Raw genomic sequence first — 20,054 nt, forward strand, 5'->3', positions numbered from 1 at the left:
CAGGGTGTTACGGTACAGAGTCAATGTGGAGGCTATATACAGGGTGTTACGGTACAGAGTCAATGTGGAGGCTATATACAGGGGGTACCGGTACAGAGTCAATGTGGAGGCTATATACAGGGTGTTACGGTACAGAGTCAATGTGGAGGCTATATACAGGGTGTTACGGTACAGAGTCAATGTGGAGGCTATATACAGGGTGTTACGGTACAGAGTCAATGTGGAGGCTATATACAGGGTGTTACGGTACAGAGTCAATGTGGAGGCTATATACAGGGTGTTACGGTACAGAGTCAATGTGGAGGCTATATACAGGGTGTTACGGTACAGAGTCAATGTGGAGGCTATATACAGGGTGTTACGGTACAAAGTCAATGTGGAGGCTATATACAGGGGGTACCGATACAGAGTCAATGTGGAGGCTGTATACAGGGGGTATCGGTACAGAGTCAATGTGGAGGCTATATACATGGGGGTACCGGTACAGAGTCAATGTGGAGGCTATATACAGGGGGTACCGGTACAGAGTCAATGTGGAGGCTGTATACAGGGGGTATCGGTACAGAGTCAATGTGGAGGCTATATACATGGGGGTACCGGTACAGAGTCAATGTGGAGGCTATATACAGGGGGTACCGGTACAGAGTCAATGTGGAGGCTATATACAGGGGGTACTGGTACAGAGTCAATGTGGAGGCTATATACAGGGGGTACCGGTACAGAGTCAATGTGGAGGCTATATACATGGGGGACCGGTACAGAGTCAATGTGGAGGCTATATACAGGGGGTACCGGTACAGAGTCAATGTGGAGGCTATATACAGGGGGTACTGGTACAGAGTCAATGTGGAGGCTATATACATGGGGGACCGGTACAGAGTCAATGTGGAGGCTATATACAGGGGGTACCAGTACAGAGTCAATGTGGAGGCTATATACAGGGGGTACCGGTACAGAGTCAATGTGGAGGCTATATACAGGGGGTACTGGTACAGAGTCAATGTGGAGGCTATATACAGGGGGTACCGGTACAGAGTCAATGTGGAGGCTATATACAGGGGGTACCGGTACAGAGTCAATGTGGAGGCTATATACAGGGGGTACCGGTACAGAGTCAATGTGGAGGCTATATACAGGGGGGTACCGATGCTGTCGATGGTGCAGCTGTAGAACCTTTTGAGGATCTGAGGACCCATGCCAAATCTTTTCAGTCTCCTGAGGGGGAATAATAATAATAATAATAATAATAATTATAATAATAATAATAATAATAATGTTGTGCCCTTTTCACGTGTGTCTTGGTGTGCCTGGACAAACTGATAGTTTGTTGGTGATGTGGACACCAAGGAACTTGAAGCTCCCAACCTGCTCCACTTCAGCCCCGTCGATGAGAATGGGGGCGTGCTCGGTCCTCTTTTTCCTGTAGTCCACAATCATCTCCTTTGTCTTGATCACGTTGAGGGAGAGGTTGTTGTCGTCTCTGACCTCCTCCCTAAAGGCTGTCTCATCATTGTCGGTGATCAGGCCTACCACTGTTGTGTCGTCAACAAATTTAATTTACATTTACGTCATTGAGCAGACGCTCTTATCCAGAGCGACTTACAAATTGGTGCATTCACCTTATGATATCCAGTGGAACAACCACTTCACAATAGTACATCTATATCTTTTTTTAGGGGGGGGGGTTAGAAGGATTACTTTATCCTATCCTAGGTATTCCTTAAAGAGGTGGGGTTTCAGGTGTCTCCGGAAGGTGGTGATTGACTCCGCTGTCCTGGCGTCGTGAGGGAGCTTGTACCACCATTGGGGTGCCAGAGCAGCGAACAGTTTTGACTGGGCTGAGCGGGAACTGTGCTTCCTCAGAGGTAGGGGGGCCAGCAGGCCAGAGGTGGATGAACGCAGTGCCCTTGTTTGGGTATAGGGCCTGATCAGAGCCTGAAGGTACGGAGGTGCCGTTCCCCTCACAGCTCCGTAGGCAAGCACCATGGTCTTGTAGCAGATGCGAGCTTCAACTGGAAGCCAGTGGAGAGAGCGGAGGAGCGGGGTGACGTGAGAGAACTAATGATGGTGTTGGAGTCGTGCCTGGCCATACAGTCATGAGTGAACAGGGAGTACAGGAGGGGACTGAGCACGCACCCCTGAGGAGCCCCTGTGTTGAGGATCAGCGTGGTGAATGTGTTGTTACCTACCCTTATCATCTGGGGGCGGCCCGTCAGGAAGTCCAGGATCCAGTTGCAGAGGGAGGTGTTTAGTTCCAGGGACCTTAGCTTCGTGATGAGCTTTTGAGGGCACTATGGTGTTGAACGCTGAGCTGTAGTTAATGAATAGCATTCTCACATAGGTGTTCCTTTTGTCCAGGTGAGAAAGGGCAGGTGGGAAAGGGCAGTGTGGAGTGCAATAGAGATTGCATCATCTGTGGATCTGTTGACGCGGTATGCGAATTGGAGTGTGTCTAGGGTTTCTGGGATGGTGTTGATGTGAGCCATGACCAGCCTTTCAAAGCACTTCATGGCTACGGACGTGAGTGCTACGGGTTGGTAGTCATTTAGGCAGGTTACCTTAGTGTTCTTGGGCACAGGCACTATGGTGGTCTGCTTGAAACATGTAGGTATTACAGACTCAGACAGGGATTGGTTGAAAATGTCGGTGAAGACACTTGCCAGTTGGTCAGCGCATGCTCAGAGTACACGTCCTGTTTATCCGTCTGGCCCTGCGGCCTTGTGAATGTTGACCTGTTTAAAGGTCTTGCTCACATCGGCTGCGGAGAGCGTGATCACACAGTCTTCCGGTACAGCTGGTGCTCTCATGCATGTTTCAGTGTTATTTGCCTCGAAGCGAGCATCGAAGTAGTTTAGCTCGTCTGGTAGGCTCGTCTGATAGGCTCTCGGCTGTGCTTCCCTTTGTAGTCTGTAATGGTTTGCAAGCCCTGCCACATCCGACGAGCGTCAGAGGCGGTGTAGTACGATTCGATCTTAGTCCTGTATTGATGCTTTGCCTGTTTGATGTTTCGTCGGAGGGCATAGCGGGATTTCTTATAAGCTTCCCGGTTAGAGTCCCACTCCTTGAAAGCGGCAGCTCTACCCTTTAGCTCAGTGCAGATGTTGCCTGTAATCCATGGCTTCTGGTTGGGGTATGTATGAATGAAAAGCACTGTGGTCACTGTGGGGATGACGTCATCAATGAACTTATTGATGAAGCCAATGACTGATGTGGTGTACTCCTTAATGCCATTGGAGGAATCCCGGAACATATTCCAGTCTATGATAGCAAAACAGTCCTTTAGTTTAGCATCTGCTTATCCTCTATGGGCTAGGTGGGACGCTTGCGTCCCACCTACTCAACAGCCAGTTGAATCCTGTGGCGCGTTATTCAAATACCTTAGATATGATATTACTTCAATTTTTCAAAAATATGACTATTTTACACCATTTTAAAGATAAGACTCTCGTTAATCTAACCACACTGTCCGATTTCAAAAAGGCTTTACAACGAAAGCAAAACATTAGATTATGTCAGCAGAGTACCGAGCCAGAAATAATCAGACACCCATTTTTCAAGCTAGCATATAATGTCACATAAACCCAAACCACAGCTAAATGTAGCACTAACCTTTGATGATCTTCATCAGATGACAACCCTAGGACATTATGTTATACAATACATGCATGTTTTGTTCAATCAAGTTCATATTTATATCAAAAACCAGCTTTTTACATTAGCATGTGACTAGCATGTGACTAGCATTCCCACCGAACACTGCCGGTGAATTTACTAAATTACTCACGATAAACGTTCACAAAAAGCATAACAATTATTTTAAGAATTATAGATACAGAACTCCTCTATGCACTCGATATGTCCGATTTTAAAATAGCTTTTCGGTGAAAGCACATTTTGCAATATTCTCAGTAGATAGCCCGGCATCACAGGGCTAGCTATTTAGACACCCAGCAGGTTTAGCACTCATCAAAGTCAGATTTACTATAAAAAAATGTTATTACCTTTGTTGTCTTCATCAGAATGCACTCCCAGGACTTCTACTTCAATAACAAATGTTGGTTTGGTCCAAAATAATCCATCGTTATATCCAAACAGCGGCGTTTTGTTCGTGCGTTCTAGACACTATCCTAAAGGCTAAATAAGGGTGACGAGCATGGCGCAATTCGTGACAAAAGAATTCTAAATATTCCATTACCGTACTTCGAAGCATGTCAACCACTGTTTAAAATCAATTTTTATGCCATTTTTCTCATAAAAAAGCGATAATATTCCGACCGGGAATCTGCGTTTAGATAAACAGACAAAGGAAAAGAAAGCATTCGGTCGAAGCGGGCACGCGCCTAAGCCCATAGTACTCTGAGTGGCCACTTGCCAAAAGCGATAAAGTGTTTCAGCCAGAGCCTGCCTCGATATTGTTCAACGTTTTCCCGGGCTCTGAGACCCTATGGAAGACGTAGGAAGTGTCACGTTATTGCACAGATCCTGAGTCTTCAATAAAAAAGAGCCAAGATGAAACACTACTTCTCAGACAGGCCACTTCCTGCTTGAAATCTTCTCAGGTTTTGGCCTGCCATAGGAGTTCTGTTATACTCACAGACACCATTCAAACAGTTTTAGAAACTTTAGGGTGTTTTCTATCCAAAGCCAATAATTATATGCATATTCTAGTTACTGGGCAGGAGTAGTAACCAGATTAAATCGGGTACGTTTTTTATCCAGCCGTGTCAAAACTGCCCCCTAGCCCTAACAGGTTAATCTGACCACTTTTTTTTTTTTTTATCACTGGTGCTTCCTGCTTTAATTTTAGCTTGTAAACAGGAATCAACAGGATAGAATTATGGTCAGATTTTCCAAATGTAGGGCGAGGGAGAGCTTTGTATGCATCTCTGTGTGTGGAGTAGAAGGTGGTCCAGAGTTATTTTTCCTCTGATTGCACATTAAACATGCTGATAGAAATTTGGTCAAAAGGATTTAAGTTTCCTTGCATTAACGTCCCCGGCTACTAGGAGCGCTGCCTCTGGATGAGCGTCTTCCTGTTTGCTTATGGCGGAATACAGCTCATTGAGTGCTGTCTTAGTGCCAACCTCAGTCTGTGGTGGTATGTAAACAGCTACGAAGAATATAGATGAAAACTCTCTCGGTAGATAGTGTGGTCTACAGCTTATCATGAGATACTCTACCTCAGGCGAGCAATAGCTATCTACAGAATATGATCTACATGATCAGTCTCTGTGTGTAAAATAAAAAGTGGTTCATGTGAACCTAACTGACAGCTAAAACATGTAAAGAAAGCAACCCAATGTTATTTGTTGCCTAGACTTTACTGCAATGAGATACTCTACTTGACTTTACTGCAAATGACACTCAAGTCACTCAAACAATCCACTAATATTGCAGTTAGCCATGACAGCCTTTATAATAGAACGCTCGTTACCATGACAGCCTTTATAATAGAACGCTCGTTACCATGACAGCCTTTATAATAGAACGCTCGTTACCATGACAGCCTTTATAATAGAACGCTCGTTACCATGACAGCCTTTATAATAGAACGCTTGTTACCATGACAGCCTTTATAATAGAACGCTCGTTACCATGACAGCCTTTACAATAGAACGCTCGTTACCACGACAGCCTTTATAATAGAACGCCTGTTACCATGACAGCCTTTATAATAGAACGCTTGTTACCATGACAGCCTTTATAAGAGAACGCTTGTTACCATGACAGCCTTTATAATAGAACGCTTGTTACCACGACAGCCTTTATAATAGAACGCTTGTTACCATGACAGCCTTTACAATAGAACGCTTGTTACCATGACAGCCTTTACAATAGAACGCTTGTTACCATGACAGCCTTTATAATAGAACGCTCGTTACAATGACAGCCTTTATAAGAGAACGCTTGTTACCATGACAGCCTTTATAATAGAACGCTTGTTACCATGACAGCCTTTACAATAGAACGCTCGTTACCATGACAGCCTTTATAATAGAACGCTTGTTACCATGACAGCCTTTATAATAGAACGCTCGTTACCATGACAGCCTTTATAATAGAACGCTCGTTACCATGACAGCCTTTATAATAGAACGCTCGTTACCATGACAGCCTTTATAATAGAACGCTTGTTACCATGACAGCCTTTACAATAGAACGCTTGTTACCATGACAGCCTTTATAATAGAACGCTCGTTACCATGACAGCCTTTATAAGAGAACGCTTGTTACCATGACAGCCTTTATAAGAGAACGCTTGTTACCATGACAGCCTTTATAATAGAACGCTCGTTACCATGACAGCCTTTATAAGAGAACGCTTGTTACCACGACAGCCTTTATAATAGAACGCTTGTTACCACGACAGCCTTTATAATAGAACGCTTGTTACCACGACAGCCTTTACAATAGAACGCTCGTTACCACGACAGCCTTTACAATAGAACGCTCGTTACCATGACAGCCTTTACAATAGAACGCTCGTTACCACGACAGCCTTTACAATAGAACGCTCGTTACCATGACAGCCTTTATAAGAGAACGCTTGTTACCACGACAGCCTTTATAATAGAACGCTTGTTACCATGACAGCCTTTACAATAGAACGCTTGTTACCATGACAGCCTTTATAATAGAACGCTCGTTACAATGACAACCTTTATAAGAGAACGCTTGTTACCATGACAGCCTTTATAATAGAACGCTTGTTACCATGACAGCCTTTACAATAGAACGCTCGTTACCATGACAGCCTTTATAATAGAACGCTTGTTACCATGACAGCCTTTATAATAGAACGCTCGTTACCATGACAGCCTTTATAATAGAACGCTCGTTACCATGACAGCCTTTATAATAGAACGCTCATTACCATGACAGCCTTTATAATAGAACGCTTGTTACCATGACAGCCTTTACAATAGAACGCTTGTTACCATGACAGCCTTTATAATAGAACGCTCGTTACCATGACAGCCTTTATAAGAGAACGCTTGTTACCATGACAGCCTTTATAAGAGAACGCTTGTTACCATGACAGCCTTTTTAATAGAACGCTCGTTACCATGACAGCCTTTATAAGAGAACGCTTGTTACCACGACAGCCTTTATAATAGAACGCTTGTTACCACGACAGCCTTTATAATAGAACGCTTGTTACCACGACAGCCTTTACAATAGAACGCTCGTTACCACGACAACCTTTACAATAGAACGCTCGTTACTATGACAGCCTTTACAATAGAACGCTCGTTACCACGACAGCCTTTACAATAGAACGCTCGTTACCATGACAGCCTTTACAATAGAACGCTCGTTACCATGACAGCCTTTATAAGAGAACGCTCGTTACCATGACAGCCTTTATAATAGAACGCTCGTTACCACGACAGCCTTTACAATAGAACGCTCGTTACCATGACAGCCTTTACAATAGAACGCTCGTTACCATGACAGCCTTTATAAGAGAACGCTCGTTACCATGACAGCCTTTATAAGAGAACGCTCGTTACCACGACAGACTTTATAATAATAAATAAATTGAGCAACGTCAAGGAGTCGTATTGGTTAGGTTACTAACGTTAGCTCATCTGATGTTGTAACGTTAGCTAGCTATCGTTAGCGGTCTGACTTTAGTAGCACATTTTCACACCATAAACTCAATTATTTGATCAGATAAGTTGGCTAATGTTGCTCAACATTTATCTGGCTACCTAACGGAGAATTCTATCCAGCTAGCGAGATACATAACAATGCTAATACTTGTTCTACCACACTTTCTCCCTCACCTCAAACTTTCCAAATGTGAGTTGTTTTTTTTTGGTTACAGCTCATGAAGTACGCTTCATCACCTTCTCACCCTCGTCTCCGTGGTCAGGCTTCTCACCTACCTCTTCGTTATCGTTCAGGGGATGCGCTATTGTAACTGAAAAAGCTGCCTTTCCAGAGCGCTCGCTGATGCTGTAACTAGTCAGTTGGTTGTCTCTTCAGTCGAGGTGCTGCGCTGCATTCTGTTGTTATGTGAACGATTGGCTGAGCCTTGGATACAGCCAGTATTGCTCCAATCGCGCATCACTCGTTCGCTTTCAGCCAGTAGTGATCCAGCCCCCTCATTGGATCTACACTAATCACGTAGGTCACCTAGTTTACATCCCTGCATCTCTGCCACCCCATGGAGCCAGGGGCATCTTGAGGCAAGGATGCATCTCTGACTGCTAGCCTGCTGTCCTGCTGTCCTACCTGTAAGTAGGACCGACAACCCGCCGGTAGGACCGCCACCCCGCCGGTAGGACCGACAACCCGCCGGTAGGACCGACAACCCGCCAGTAGGACCGACAACCCGCCGGTAGGACCAGTAGGACCGACAACCCGCCAGTAGGACCGACAACCCGCCGGTAGGACCGACAACCCGCCGGTAGGACCAGTAGGACCGACAACCCGCCAGTAGGACCGACAACCCGCCAGTAGGACCGACAACCCGCCAGTAGGACCGACAACCCGCCAGTAGGACTGACAACCCGCCAGTAGGACCGACAACCCGCCAGTAGGACCAGTAGGACCGACAACCCGCCAGTAGGACCGACAACCCGCCAGTAGGACCGACAACCCGCCGGTAGGACCAGCAGGACCGACAACCCGCCAGTAGGACCGACAACCCGCCAGTAGGACCGACAACCCGCCAGTAGGACCTACAACCCGCCAGTAGGACCGACAACCCGCCAGTAGGACCTACAACCCGCCAGTAGGACCGACAACCCACCAGTAGGACCGACAACCCGTCAGTAGGACCAGTAGGACCGACAACCCGCCAGTAGGACCGACAACCCGCCGGTAGGACCAGCAGGACCGACAACCCGCCAGTAGGACCGACAACCCGCCAGTAGGACCGACAACCCGCCAGTAGGACCGACAACCCGCCAGTAGGACCTACAACCCGCCAGTAGGACCGACAACCCGCCAGTAGGACCTACAACCTGCCAGTAGGACCGACAACCCGCCAGTAGGACCAGTAGGACCGACAACCCGCCAGTAGGACTGACAACCCGCCAGTAGGACCGACAACCCGCCAGTAGGACCAGTAGGACCGACAACCCGCCAGTAGGACCGACAACCCGCCAGTAGGACCGACAACCCGCCAGTAGGACCAGCAGGACCGACAACCCGCCAGTAGGACCGACAACCCGCCAGTAGGAACGACAACCCGCCAGTAGGACCGACAACCCACCAGTAGGACCGACAACCCGCCAGTAGGACCGACAACCCGCCAGTAGGACCAGTAGGACCGACAACCCGCCAGTAGGACCGACAACCCGCCAGTAGGACCGACAACCCGCCGGTAGGACCAGCAGGACCGACAACCCGCCAGTAGGACCGACAACCCGCCAGTAGGACCGACAACCCGCCAGTAGGACCTACAACCCGCCAGTAGGACCGACAACCCGCCAGTAGGACCAACAACCCGTCAGTAGGACCAGTAGGACCGACAACCCGCCAGTAGGACCGACAACCCGCCAGTAGGACCGACAACCCGCCGGTAGGACCAGCAGGACCGACAACCCGCCAGTAGGACCGACAACCCGCCAGTAGGACCGACAACCCGGCAGTAGGACCGACAACCCGCCAGTAGGACCTACAACCCGCCAGTAGGACCGACAACCTGCCAGTAGGACCGACAACCTGCCAGTAGGACCGACAACCCGCCAGTAGGACCAGTAGGACCGACAACCCGCCAGTAGGACTGACAACCCGCCAGTAGGACCGACAACCCGCCAGTAGGACCAGTAGGACCGACAACCCGCCAGTAGGACCGACAACCCGCCAGTAGGACCGACAACCCGCCGGTAGGACCAGCAGGACCGACAACCCGCCAGTAGGACCGACAACCCGCCAGTAGGACCGACAACCCGCCAGTAGGACCGACAACCCGCCAGTAAGACCTACAACCCGCCAGTAGGACCGACAACCCGCCAGTAGGACCTACAACCCGCCAGTAGGACCGACAACCCGCCAGTAGGACCTACAACCCGCCAGTAGGACCGACAACCCGCCAGCAGGACCGACAACCTGCTGTCCTGCACACTGAGCTGGTTAACTAACTGCATTTCATCTTTTCATAACAAATAGGAGAATGAGTCAGGTGCTGATTTCATTAGTCACTGTAGATGTTGTAATGGTAATAACATGTGAAACCAGAGCGTGTGAAATTTCTGCTTCGTTCCTCTTTGACAGTAAAGCATCTTCCCCACCCAGCTAACATAAACAAATACTCTACATACTCAATATATCTAAGTTGATTTCACAAGGGCCATGTAAACATTATGAGACTAGGTGGGGTACACTGTACATGCATTTGTTGTTTCTTTTTTGTGTGCGCGGTGCGTCTGTGAATGCGTGTGTGCGTATGATTGTGATTGTATACACTGTGTGCAGTGTCCAGTACTCACCTCGTAGGCCTGAGGGCTGGTGAAGCATCGTGCCAGGGGACCACAGCAGGATGGCAGGGTAGTGGTGAGAGGAGGACCACTGTGGGTCAACATGGGCTTCAGGTAGCTGGCATACCCTTAAGGAAGACAAAGACCTTCCCATACTCATATTACCCAAAGAACTTTAACACAGTGATTTGCTGGAATAGCTCGAGATTCATCTGAGAAGGTGTAAAAGTCTTGTGGGATTGTCAGAATATCAGTTTTCATGTTGACATGTCATAACATAACGAGGGCTGAGTGTGTTGCTGTGTAGGTAAGGCCTTCTGCTAAACTACTGGGTTAGAGGGGAGGAGGAGGGAGCAGGAGAGGAGGAGGGAGCAGGAGAGGAGGAGGGAGCAGGTGAGGAGGAGGGAGCAGGTGAGGAGGAGGGAGCAGGTGAGGAGGAGGGAGCAGGAGAGGAGGAGGGAGCAGGAGAGGAGGAGGGAGCAGGGGAGGAGGAGGGAGCAGGGGAGGAGGAGGGAGCAGGGGAGGAGGAGGGAGCAGGGAGGAGGAGGGAGCAGGGGAGGAGGAGAAAGCAGGAGAGGAGGAGGGAGCAGGTGAGGAGGAGGGAGCAGGAGAGGAGGAGGGAGAAGGTGAGGAGGGGGGAGCAGGTGAGGAGGAGGGAGCAGGTGAGGAGGAGGGAGAAGGTGAGGAGGAGGGAGCAGGGGAGGAGGAGGGAGCAGGAGAGGAGGAGGGAGCATGTGAGGACGAGGGAGAAGGTGAGGAGGAGGGAGCAGGGGAGGAGGAGGGAGCAGGTGTGGAGGAGGGAGCAGGAGAGGAGGAGGGAGTAGGTGAGGAGGAGGGAGCAGGAGAGGAGGAGGGAGCAGGTGAGGAGGAGGGAGCAGGAGAGGAGGAGGGAGCAGGAGAGGAGGAGGGAGCAGGGGAGGAGGAGGGAGCAGGAGAGGAGGAGGGAGCAGGTGTGGAGGAGGGAGCAGGAGAGGAGGAGGGAGCAGGAGAGGAGGAGGGAGCAGGAGAGGAGGAGGGAGCAGGTGAGGAGGAGGGAGCAGGTGAGGAGGAGGGAGTAGGTGAGGAGGAGGGAGTAGGTGAGGAGGAGGGAGCAGGAGAGGAGGAGGGAGCAGGTGAGGAGGAGGGAGCAGGTGAGGAGGAGGGAGCAGGAGAGGAGGAGGGAGCAGGTGAGGAGGAGGGAGCAGGAGAGGAGGAGGGAGCAGGTGAGGAGGAGGGAGTAGGTGAGGAGGAGGGAGCAGGAGAGGAGGAGGGAGCAGGAGAGGAGGAGGGAGCAGGAGAGGAGGATGGAGCAGGAGAGGAGGAGGGAGCAGGAGAGGAGGAGGGAGCAGGAGAGGAGGAGGGAGTAGGTGAGGAGGATGGGTGGAATGGGAAGAAAGAGAACAAACCCGCTCTGTTCTCACAGAAGGAAACACCTTGTCCCAGTGTGGGTAGTAGAGTAGAGAGGAGTATTCTGCCTGGCTAGCCCGTCTCAGCGGTTGCGGGAGGGTATCTGGCTAGCCCGTCTCAGCGGTTGCGGGAGGGTATCTGGCTAGCCCGTCTCAGCGGTTGCGGGAGGGTATCTGGCTAGCCCGTCTCAGCGGTTGCGGGAGGGCATCTGGCTAGCCCGTCTCAGCGGTTACGGAAGGGCATCTGGCTAGCCCGTCTCAGCGGTTACGGAAGGGCATCTGGCTAGCCCGTCTCAGCGGTTACGGAAGGGCATCTGGCTAGCCCGTCTCAGCGGTTACGGAAGGGCATCTGGCTAGCCCGTCTCAGCGGTTACGGAAGGGCATCTGGCTAGCCCGTCTCAGCGGTTACGGAAGGGCATCTGGCTAGCCCGTCTCAGCGGTTACGGAAAGGCATCTGGCTAGCCCGTCTCAGCGGTTACGGAAGGGTCTCTAGCTAGCCCGTCTCAGCGGGTATTGAAGGCTACCCAGCTAGCCCGTCTCAGCGGGTATTGAAGGCTACCCAGCTAGCCCGTCTCAGCGGGTATTGAAGGCTACCCAGCTAGCCCGTCTCAGCGGGTATTGAAGGCTACCCAGCTAGCCCGTCTCAGCGGGTATTGAAGGCTACCCAGCTAGCCCGTCTCAGCGGGTATTGAAGGCTACCCAGCTAGCCCGTCTCAGCGGGTATTGAAGGCTACCCAGCTAGCCCGTCTGAGCGGGTATTGAAGGCTACCCAGCTAGCCCGTCTGAGCGGGTATTGAAGGCTACCCAGCTAGCCCGTCTGAGCGGGTATTGAAGGCTACCCAGCTAGCCCGTCTCAGTGGGTATTGAAGGCTACCCAGCTAGCCCGTCTGAGTGGGTATTGAAGGCTACCCAGCTAGCCCGTCTGAGTGGGTATTGAAGGCTACCCAGCTAGCCCGTCTCAGCGGGTATTGAAGGCTACCCAGCTAGCCCGTCTCAGTGGGTATTGAAGGCTACCCAGCTAGCCCGTCTGAGTGGGTATTGAAGGCTACCCAGCTAGCCCGTCTGAGTGGGTATTGAAGGCTACCCAGCTAGCCCGTCTCAGTGGGTATTGAAGGCTACCCAGCTAGCCCGTCTGAGTGGGTATTGAAGGCTACCCAGCTAGCCCGTCTCAGAGGGTATTGAAGGCTACCCAGCTAGCCCGTCTCAGTGGGTATTGAAGGCTATAGTGGCTAGCACAGCCCACGTGTCACGCCCTGGCCATAGAGAGGTTTTTATTCTCTGTAATCGGCCGTCACACCACTGGTCTCCTATCCAGGGACATAGGGTTTTTACAGCAGCCGCAAAACTCTGAAGACAAAGGGAGTGTGACAGGGAGGATAAAGGAAGTCAAAATCAAATTTTACAGCAGGTGTAGACCTTACAGTGAAATGCTGACTTACAAGCACTTAACCAACAATTCAGTTAAGAAAAATAAGTGTTAAGTAAAAAATAGATAAGGAAGGGGAGGAAGGGAGGGGAGGAAGGGAGGGAGAGGGAGGGGGAGGAAGGGAGGGAGAGGGAGGTGGGAGGGGAGGAAGGGAGTGAGAGAGGGAGGGAGGAAGGGAGGGAGAGAGGGAGTGGGAGGGGAGGAAGGGAGGGGAGGAAGGGAGGAAGGGAGGGAGAGAGGGAGGGAATGAGGATTAAGGGAGTGAGAGAGGGAGGGGAGGAAGGGAGGGAGAGAGGGAGGGAATGAGGATTAAGGGAGTGAGAGAGGGAGGGGAAGAAGGGAGGGAGAGGGAGTGGGAGGGGAGGAAGGGAGGGAGGGAGGGAGAGGGAGTGGGTGGGGAGGAAGGGAGGGAGGGAGGGAGAGAGGGAGGGGAGGAAGGGAGGGAGAGAGGGAGGGGAGGAAGGGAGGGAGAGGGAGTGGGAGGGGAGGAAGGGAGGGAGGGAGAGGGAGTGGGAGGGGAGGAAGGGAGGGAGGGAGGGAGAGAGGGAGGGGAGGAAGGGAGGGAGGGAGAGGGAGTGGGAGGGGAGGAAGGGAGGGAGGGAGGGAGAGAGGGAGGGGAGGAAGGGAGGGAGAGAGGGAGGGGAGGAAAGGAGGGGAGGAAGGGAGGGAGAGGGAGTGGGAGGAGAGGAAGGGAGTGAGAGAGGGAGGGAATGAGGATTAAGGGAGTGAGAGAGGGAGGGAATGAGGATTAAGGGAGTGAGAGAAAGAGTGAGGTAGAGGAGGGAGAGAGGTAGGAATGGAAAACATGAGATTGTTAATTTCAGCATCTGTCCCTCAAGTACCTCTCCACAGCCACAGAATTCCCTCCAAGTCAGCATAGTGGAAAGGTCAGATCAACCAATAGCAGGAGTTCGACATATTAAGAAGGATACTTGTGATCGAAGGTGTACCATAGCCTGAAGAGCCAGGCACTCTCCTGCTTGGTCTTACTGACTTCTGGCATGGTCCCGTCCTACAGAGAGACATTAACACAACATCCATCATGTTCACATCTTCAACAACCATCATGTGGATCGACTAGGGCCCTCAAATTCATCTCTGGACCTCAAAGCCAGTCCAACTGCGTTTTTTTTTTCTTTCATTCTTCCCCTCTAAAATCGGGGACTGATTTAATGGGTGCAATTATTTATCAGGAAGAACAGAAAATCAGCAGGCTCTGGAGTTGAAAACCTCTGCACTTGAGTGTTGGATAGATCAGTGTTCCTGAATCCACCCAGTATTCACACCACCCAGTATTCATACCACCCAGTATTCACACCACCCAGTATTCACACCACCCAGTATTCACACCACCCAGTATTCACACCACCCACCACCCAGTATTCACACCACCCAGTATTCACACCACCCAGTATTCACACCACCCAGTATTCACACCACCAAAGTATTCACACCCCTCTTTCCGTTGAGGAAAACCACTTAGCAGAAGACAGGACACATTGAACAGGAGAGAATGGGAGGGGTCAGTCTATTGGCAGGCTGGAGAGAATGGGAGGGGTCAGTCTATTGGCAGGCTGGAGAGAATGGGAGGGGTCAGTCTATTGGCAGGCTGGAGAAAATGGGAGGGGTCAGTCTATTGGCAGGCTGGTAAAGTGGAGACAGAGGTGGTGTCCCAATTGACCAATACACCAGGGGTAGACGACCCTGTTCCTGGACCCTATACACCAGGGGTAGACGACCCTGTTCCCGGACCCTATACACCAGGGGTAGACAACCCTGTTCCCAAACCTTTTCCACCAGGGGTAGACAACCCTGTTCCTGGACCCTATACACCAGGGGTAGACAACCCTGTTCCCGGACCCTATACACCAGGGGTAGACAACCCTGTTCCCATACCCTATACACCAGGGGTAGACGACCCTGTTCCTGGACCCTATACACCAGGGGTAGACAACCCTGTTCCTGGACCCTATACACCAGGGGTAGACAACCCTGTTCTCGTACCCTTTACACCAGGGGTAGACGACCCTGTTCCTGGACCCTATACACCAGGGGTAGACAACCCTGTTCCCATACCCTATACACCAGGGGTAGACGACCCTGTTCCTGGACCCTTTACACCAGGGGTAGACGACCCTGTTCCTGGACCCTATACACCAGGGGTAGACGACCCTGTTCCCATACCCTATACACCAGGGGTAGACAACCCTGTTCCCATACCCTATACACCAGGGGTAGACAACCCTGTTCCTGGACCCTATACACCAGGGGTAGACGACCCTGTTCCTGGACCCTTTACACCAGGGGTGGACGACCCTGTTCCCATACCCTATACACCAGGGGTAGACAACCCTGTTCCTGGACCCTATACACCAGGGGTAGACAACCCTGTTCCTGGACCCTATACACCAGGGGTAGACAACCCTGTTCCTGGACCCTATACACCAGGGGTGGACAACCCTGTTGCTGGACCCTATACACCAGGGGTAGACAACCCTGTTGCTGGACCCTATACACCAGGGGTAGACGACCCTGTTCCTGGACCCTATACACCAGGGGTAGACAACCCTGTTCCTGGACCCTATACACCAGGGGTAGACAACCCTGTTCTCGTACCCTTTACACCAGGGGTAGACGACCCTGTTCCTGGACCCTTTACACCAGGGGTAGACAACCCTGTTCCTGGACCCTATACACCAGGGGTAGACAACCCTGTTCCTGGACCCTTTACACCAGGGGTAGACGACCCTGTTCCTGGACCCTATACACCAGGGGTTGACGACCCTGTTCCCATACCCTATACACCAGGGGTGGACGACCCTGTTCCTGGACCCTATACACCAGGGGTAGACAACCCTGTTCCCATACCCTATACACCAGGGGTAGACAACCCTGTTCCCATACCCTATACACCAGGGGTGGACAACCCTGTTCCTGGACCCTATACACCAGGGGTGGACAACCCTGTTGCTGGACCCTATACACCAGGGGTAGACGACCCTGTTCCTGGACCCTATACACCAGGGTTAGACAACCCTGTTCCTGGACCCTATACACCAGGGGTAGACAACCCTGTTCCCATACCCTATACACCAGGGGTGGACAACCCTGTTCCTGGACCCTATACACCAGGGGTGGACAACCCTGTTCCTGGACCCTATACACCAGGGGTAGACAACCCTGTTGCTGGACCCTATACACCAGGGGTAGAACCCTGACAGTTATAGACAGTAGCCAATAGGCTGAACCCTGACAGTTTCAGACAGTAGCCAATAGACTGAACCCTGACAGTTATAGACAGTAGCCAATAGGCTGAACCCTTACAGTTTTAGACAGTAGCCAATAGGCTGAACCCTGACAGTTTCAGACAGTAGCCAATAGGCTGAACCCTGACAGTTTCAGACAGTAGCCAATAGGCTGAACCCTGACAGTTTCAGTAGCCAATAGGCTGAACCCTGACAGTTATAGACAGTAGCCAATAGGCTGAACCCTGACAGTTTCAGTAGCCAATAGGCTGAACCCTGACAGTTATAGACAGTAGCCAATAGGCTGAACCCTGACAGTTATAGACAGTAGCCAATAGGCTGAACCCTGACAGTTATAGACAGTAGCCAATAGGCTGAACCCTGACAGTTTCAGTAGCCAATAAGCTGAACCCTGACAGTTTTAGACAGTAGCCAATAGGCTATTTGAGCATAATGTAGGCCTACCAACAAAACCAATGGAGCAAATCCCATAACATTTTCACATGGAAATACATTTTGTGGCAATTCACATGTCCTGAATACAAAGTGTTATGTTTGGGGCAAATCCAATACAAAACATCAGAGTACCACTCTTCATATTTTCAAACATAGTGGTGGCTGCATCATGTTATGGGTATGCTTGTAATCTTTAACGACTGGGGAGTTTTCCAGGATAAAAAAGAAAAGGATTAGAGCTAAGTACAGGGTAAATCCTAGAAGAAAACCTGGTTCAGTCTGCTTTCTACCAGACACTGGGAGATGAATTCACCTTTCAGCGGGACAATAACCTAAAACACAAGGCCAAATATACACTGGAGTTGCTTACCAAGAAGACAGTGAATGTTCCTGAGTGGCCGAGTTTTGACTTAAACCCACTTGAAAATCTATGGCAAGACTTTAAAATGTTTTTCTAGCAATGATCAACAACCAATTTGACAGAGCGTGATGAATTTTGAAAAGAATAAATGGGCAAATGTTGTAGCATCCAGGTATGGAAAATTCTTAGAGAATTACCCAGAAACACTCACAGCTGTCAAAGGTGATTCTAACATGTATTGCCTGAATACTTACATCAATTAGATATTTCTGTACTTCATTTTCCCCCCAAAAATCTAACATTTCAAAAAAACGTTTTCATTTTATTATGTGGTGTGTAGATGGGTGAGAAATGTGTGTTTATTTAATCCATTTTGAATTCAGGCTGTGACACAAAAAAAATGTTGAATAAGTCAAGGGGTGTGAAGACCCTCTGAAGGCTCTGTATAGAGTCAGTTGTTTCAAATCAATTCAAATGTTTTTTGTCACATGTGCCGAATACAACAGGTGTAGACCTTACAGTGAAATGCTGAATACAACAGGTGTAGTAGACCTTACAGTGAAATGCTGAATACAACAGGTGTAGTAGACCTTACAGTGAAATGCTGAATACAACAGGTGTAGTAGACCTCACAGTGAAATGCTGAATACAACAGGTGTAGTAGACCTTACAGTGAAATGCTGAATACAACAGGTGTAGTAGACCTCACAGTGAAATGCTGAATACAACAGGTGTAGTAGACCTCACAGTGAAATGCTGAATACAACAGGTGTAGTAGACCTTACAGTGAAATGCTGAATACAACAGGTGTAGTAGACCTTACAGTGAAATGCTGAATACAACAGGTGTAGTAGACCTCACAGTAAAATGCTGAATACAACAGGTGTAGTAGACCTCAAAGTGAAATGCTTACTTACTAACCTGTAACCAATAATGCAGTCCATTTGATTAACTGTTCAGCAGTCTTATGGCTTGGGGATAGAAGCTAATCCTTTTGGACCTAGTGCTTCGGTACGGCTTGCCGTGCGGTAACAGAGAGAACAGTCTATGACTTGGGTGACTGGAGTCCTTGACAATTTTTAGGGCCTTCCTCTGCCTATTATATAGGTCCTGGATGGCAGGAAGCTTGGCCCCAGGGATGTACTGTGCCGTACACACTACCCTCTGTAGTGCCTTGCCGAGCAGTTGCCATACCAGGCAGGTGATGCAACCAGTCAGGATGCTCTTGATGGTGCAGCTGTAGAACTTTTTGAGGATCTGAGGACCCCATGCCAAATCTTTTCAGTCTCCTGATGGGGGAAAAGGTGTTGTCGTGCCCTCTTCACGACTGTCTTGGCGTGTTTGGACCATGATAGTTTGTTGGTGATGTGGACACAAAGGAACTTGGCCCCCATTAACATCCTGTTTGGCCCTTCTTTTCCTGTAGTCCACGATCAGCTCCTTTGTCTTGTAGTGAGTGTTTTAGAGTCTGATGCGCTCAAGGGCTGTTCAAAGAGCCAAGACACACAGGAAACAACTTTGACTGTTTCAGTCTTACCCTGATAGGCCATGAACCCTGAACTAACCACAATATCCGACAACCAGTAGAAGAGGAAGTGATATCAAAGATGGCTGATGAAGAGGAGTCTCTTTCCCCTGATGCCAGAACGGTTTATATATCTCTAGTGGAGGACAGGGTAGAAGAGTCTTGAACTTCCTCTTGAGAGTTGTAATAGCAGAAAGCACAAGGTGGTGCATTACCAGTTCCTCTTAGAGAGATATTTATAACTTGTCAGAAATGTCCAGATCAACCAGCCTACAGACCAGTTAGGTTTTTTACCACATAGATATTGTTGTATTTTTCTTGTCACTCAAATATCACAGGAATACACATTAGACAGGGAAAAAAAATGTATAGAATTCCAAGAAAATGTGCTTTTAAAACTGCAAAGGATTCTTCGCATCACAATGACAAAATTGTGTAGAATTACAGGTAATAAACTGTAACAATGCAACAAAAAAATCCACCAACAAAAGGGAACAGATGGTGTCATGAACAATGCTTGAATAACCAGAGGGAACAGTACTGGAATAACCAGAGGGAACAGTACTGGAATAACCAGAGGGAACAGTACTGGAATAACCAGAGGGAACAGTACTGGAATAACCAGAGGGAACAGTACTGGAATAACCAGAGGGAGAGGTACTGGAATAACCAGAGGGAACAGTACTGGAATAACCAGAGGGAGAGGTACTGGAATAACCAGAGGGAACAGTACTGGAATAACCAGAGGGAACAGTACTGGAATAACCAGAGGGAGAGGTACTGGAATAACCAGAGGGAACAGTACTGGAATAACCAGAGGGAACAGTACTGGAATAACCAGAGGGAACAGTACTGGAATAACCAGAGGGAACAGTACTGGAATAACCAGAGGGAACAGTACTGGAATAACCAGAGGGAACAATACTGGAATAACCAGAGGGAACAGTACTTGTGCCATAGACATGGTGCACCCCCCCCCCCCTTCCGATTGAAAAGGTTTGGAACCCCTGGTCTAGAGTAATGTAGTCAGTAGAGGGGACAATGGGACACACAGAGATAAACAGATGGGCCCTGGTATAAAGTAGTGCACTATATAGGGAATAGGGTTCCATTGAGGACAGAACCATAGACTCACCCCTTGAAAGAGCTGGAAGTTATCTCCACATTGTTGCAGGTCTTGATCTGGGTCCACTCCGACCCTGTAGAGAGAGGTCAGGACAGGT

At 49.7% G+C, this 20,054-nt stretch overlaps 1 protein-coding gene across 1 annotated transcript in view; it reads right to left on the reverse strand.

Annotated features, from left to right (window-relative positions):
- The window catches only part of slc9a7 (solute carrier family 9 member 7), a 140,299-nt gene that overhangs the window by 20,102 nt on the left and 100,143 nt on the right, over positions 1–20,054 (reverse strand). Inside the window, exons 13-15 of the mRNA XM_045697509.2 lie at positions 19,967–20,030; positions 14,177–14,256; positions 10,446–10,551 (exon numbers count right to left, since the gene is read on the reverse strand). Of these exons, the coding sequence (XP_045553465.1) occupies positions 10,446–10,551; positions 14,177–14,256; positions 19,967–20,030 (250 nt within the window). The remainder of the gene's footprint in view (positions 1–10,445; positions 10,552–14,176; positions 14,257–19,966; positions 20,031–20,054) is intronic.

The sequence above is a fragment of the Salmo salar genome, chromosome 16 (assembly GCF_965601325.2).
Source record: "Salmo salar chromosome 16, fSalSal1, whole genome shotgun sequence".
In the NCBI taxonomy this organism is placed as follows: domain Eukaryota; kingdom Metazoa; phylum Chordata; class Actinopteri; order Salmoniformes; family Salmonidae; genus Salmo; species Salmo salar.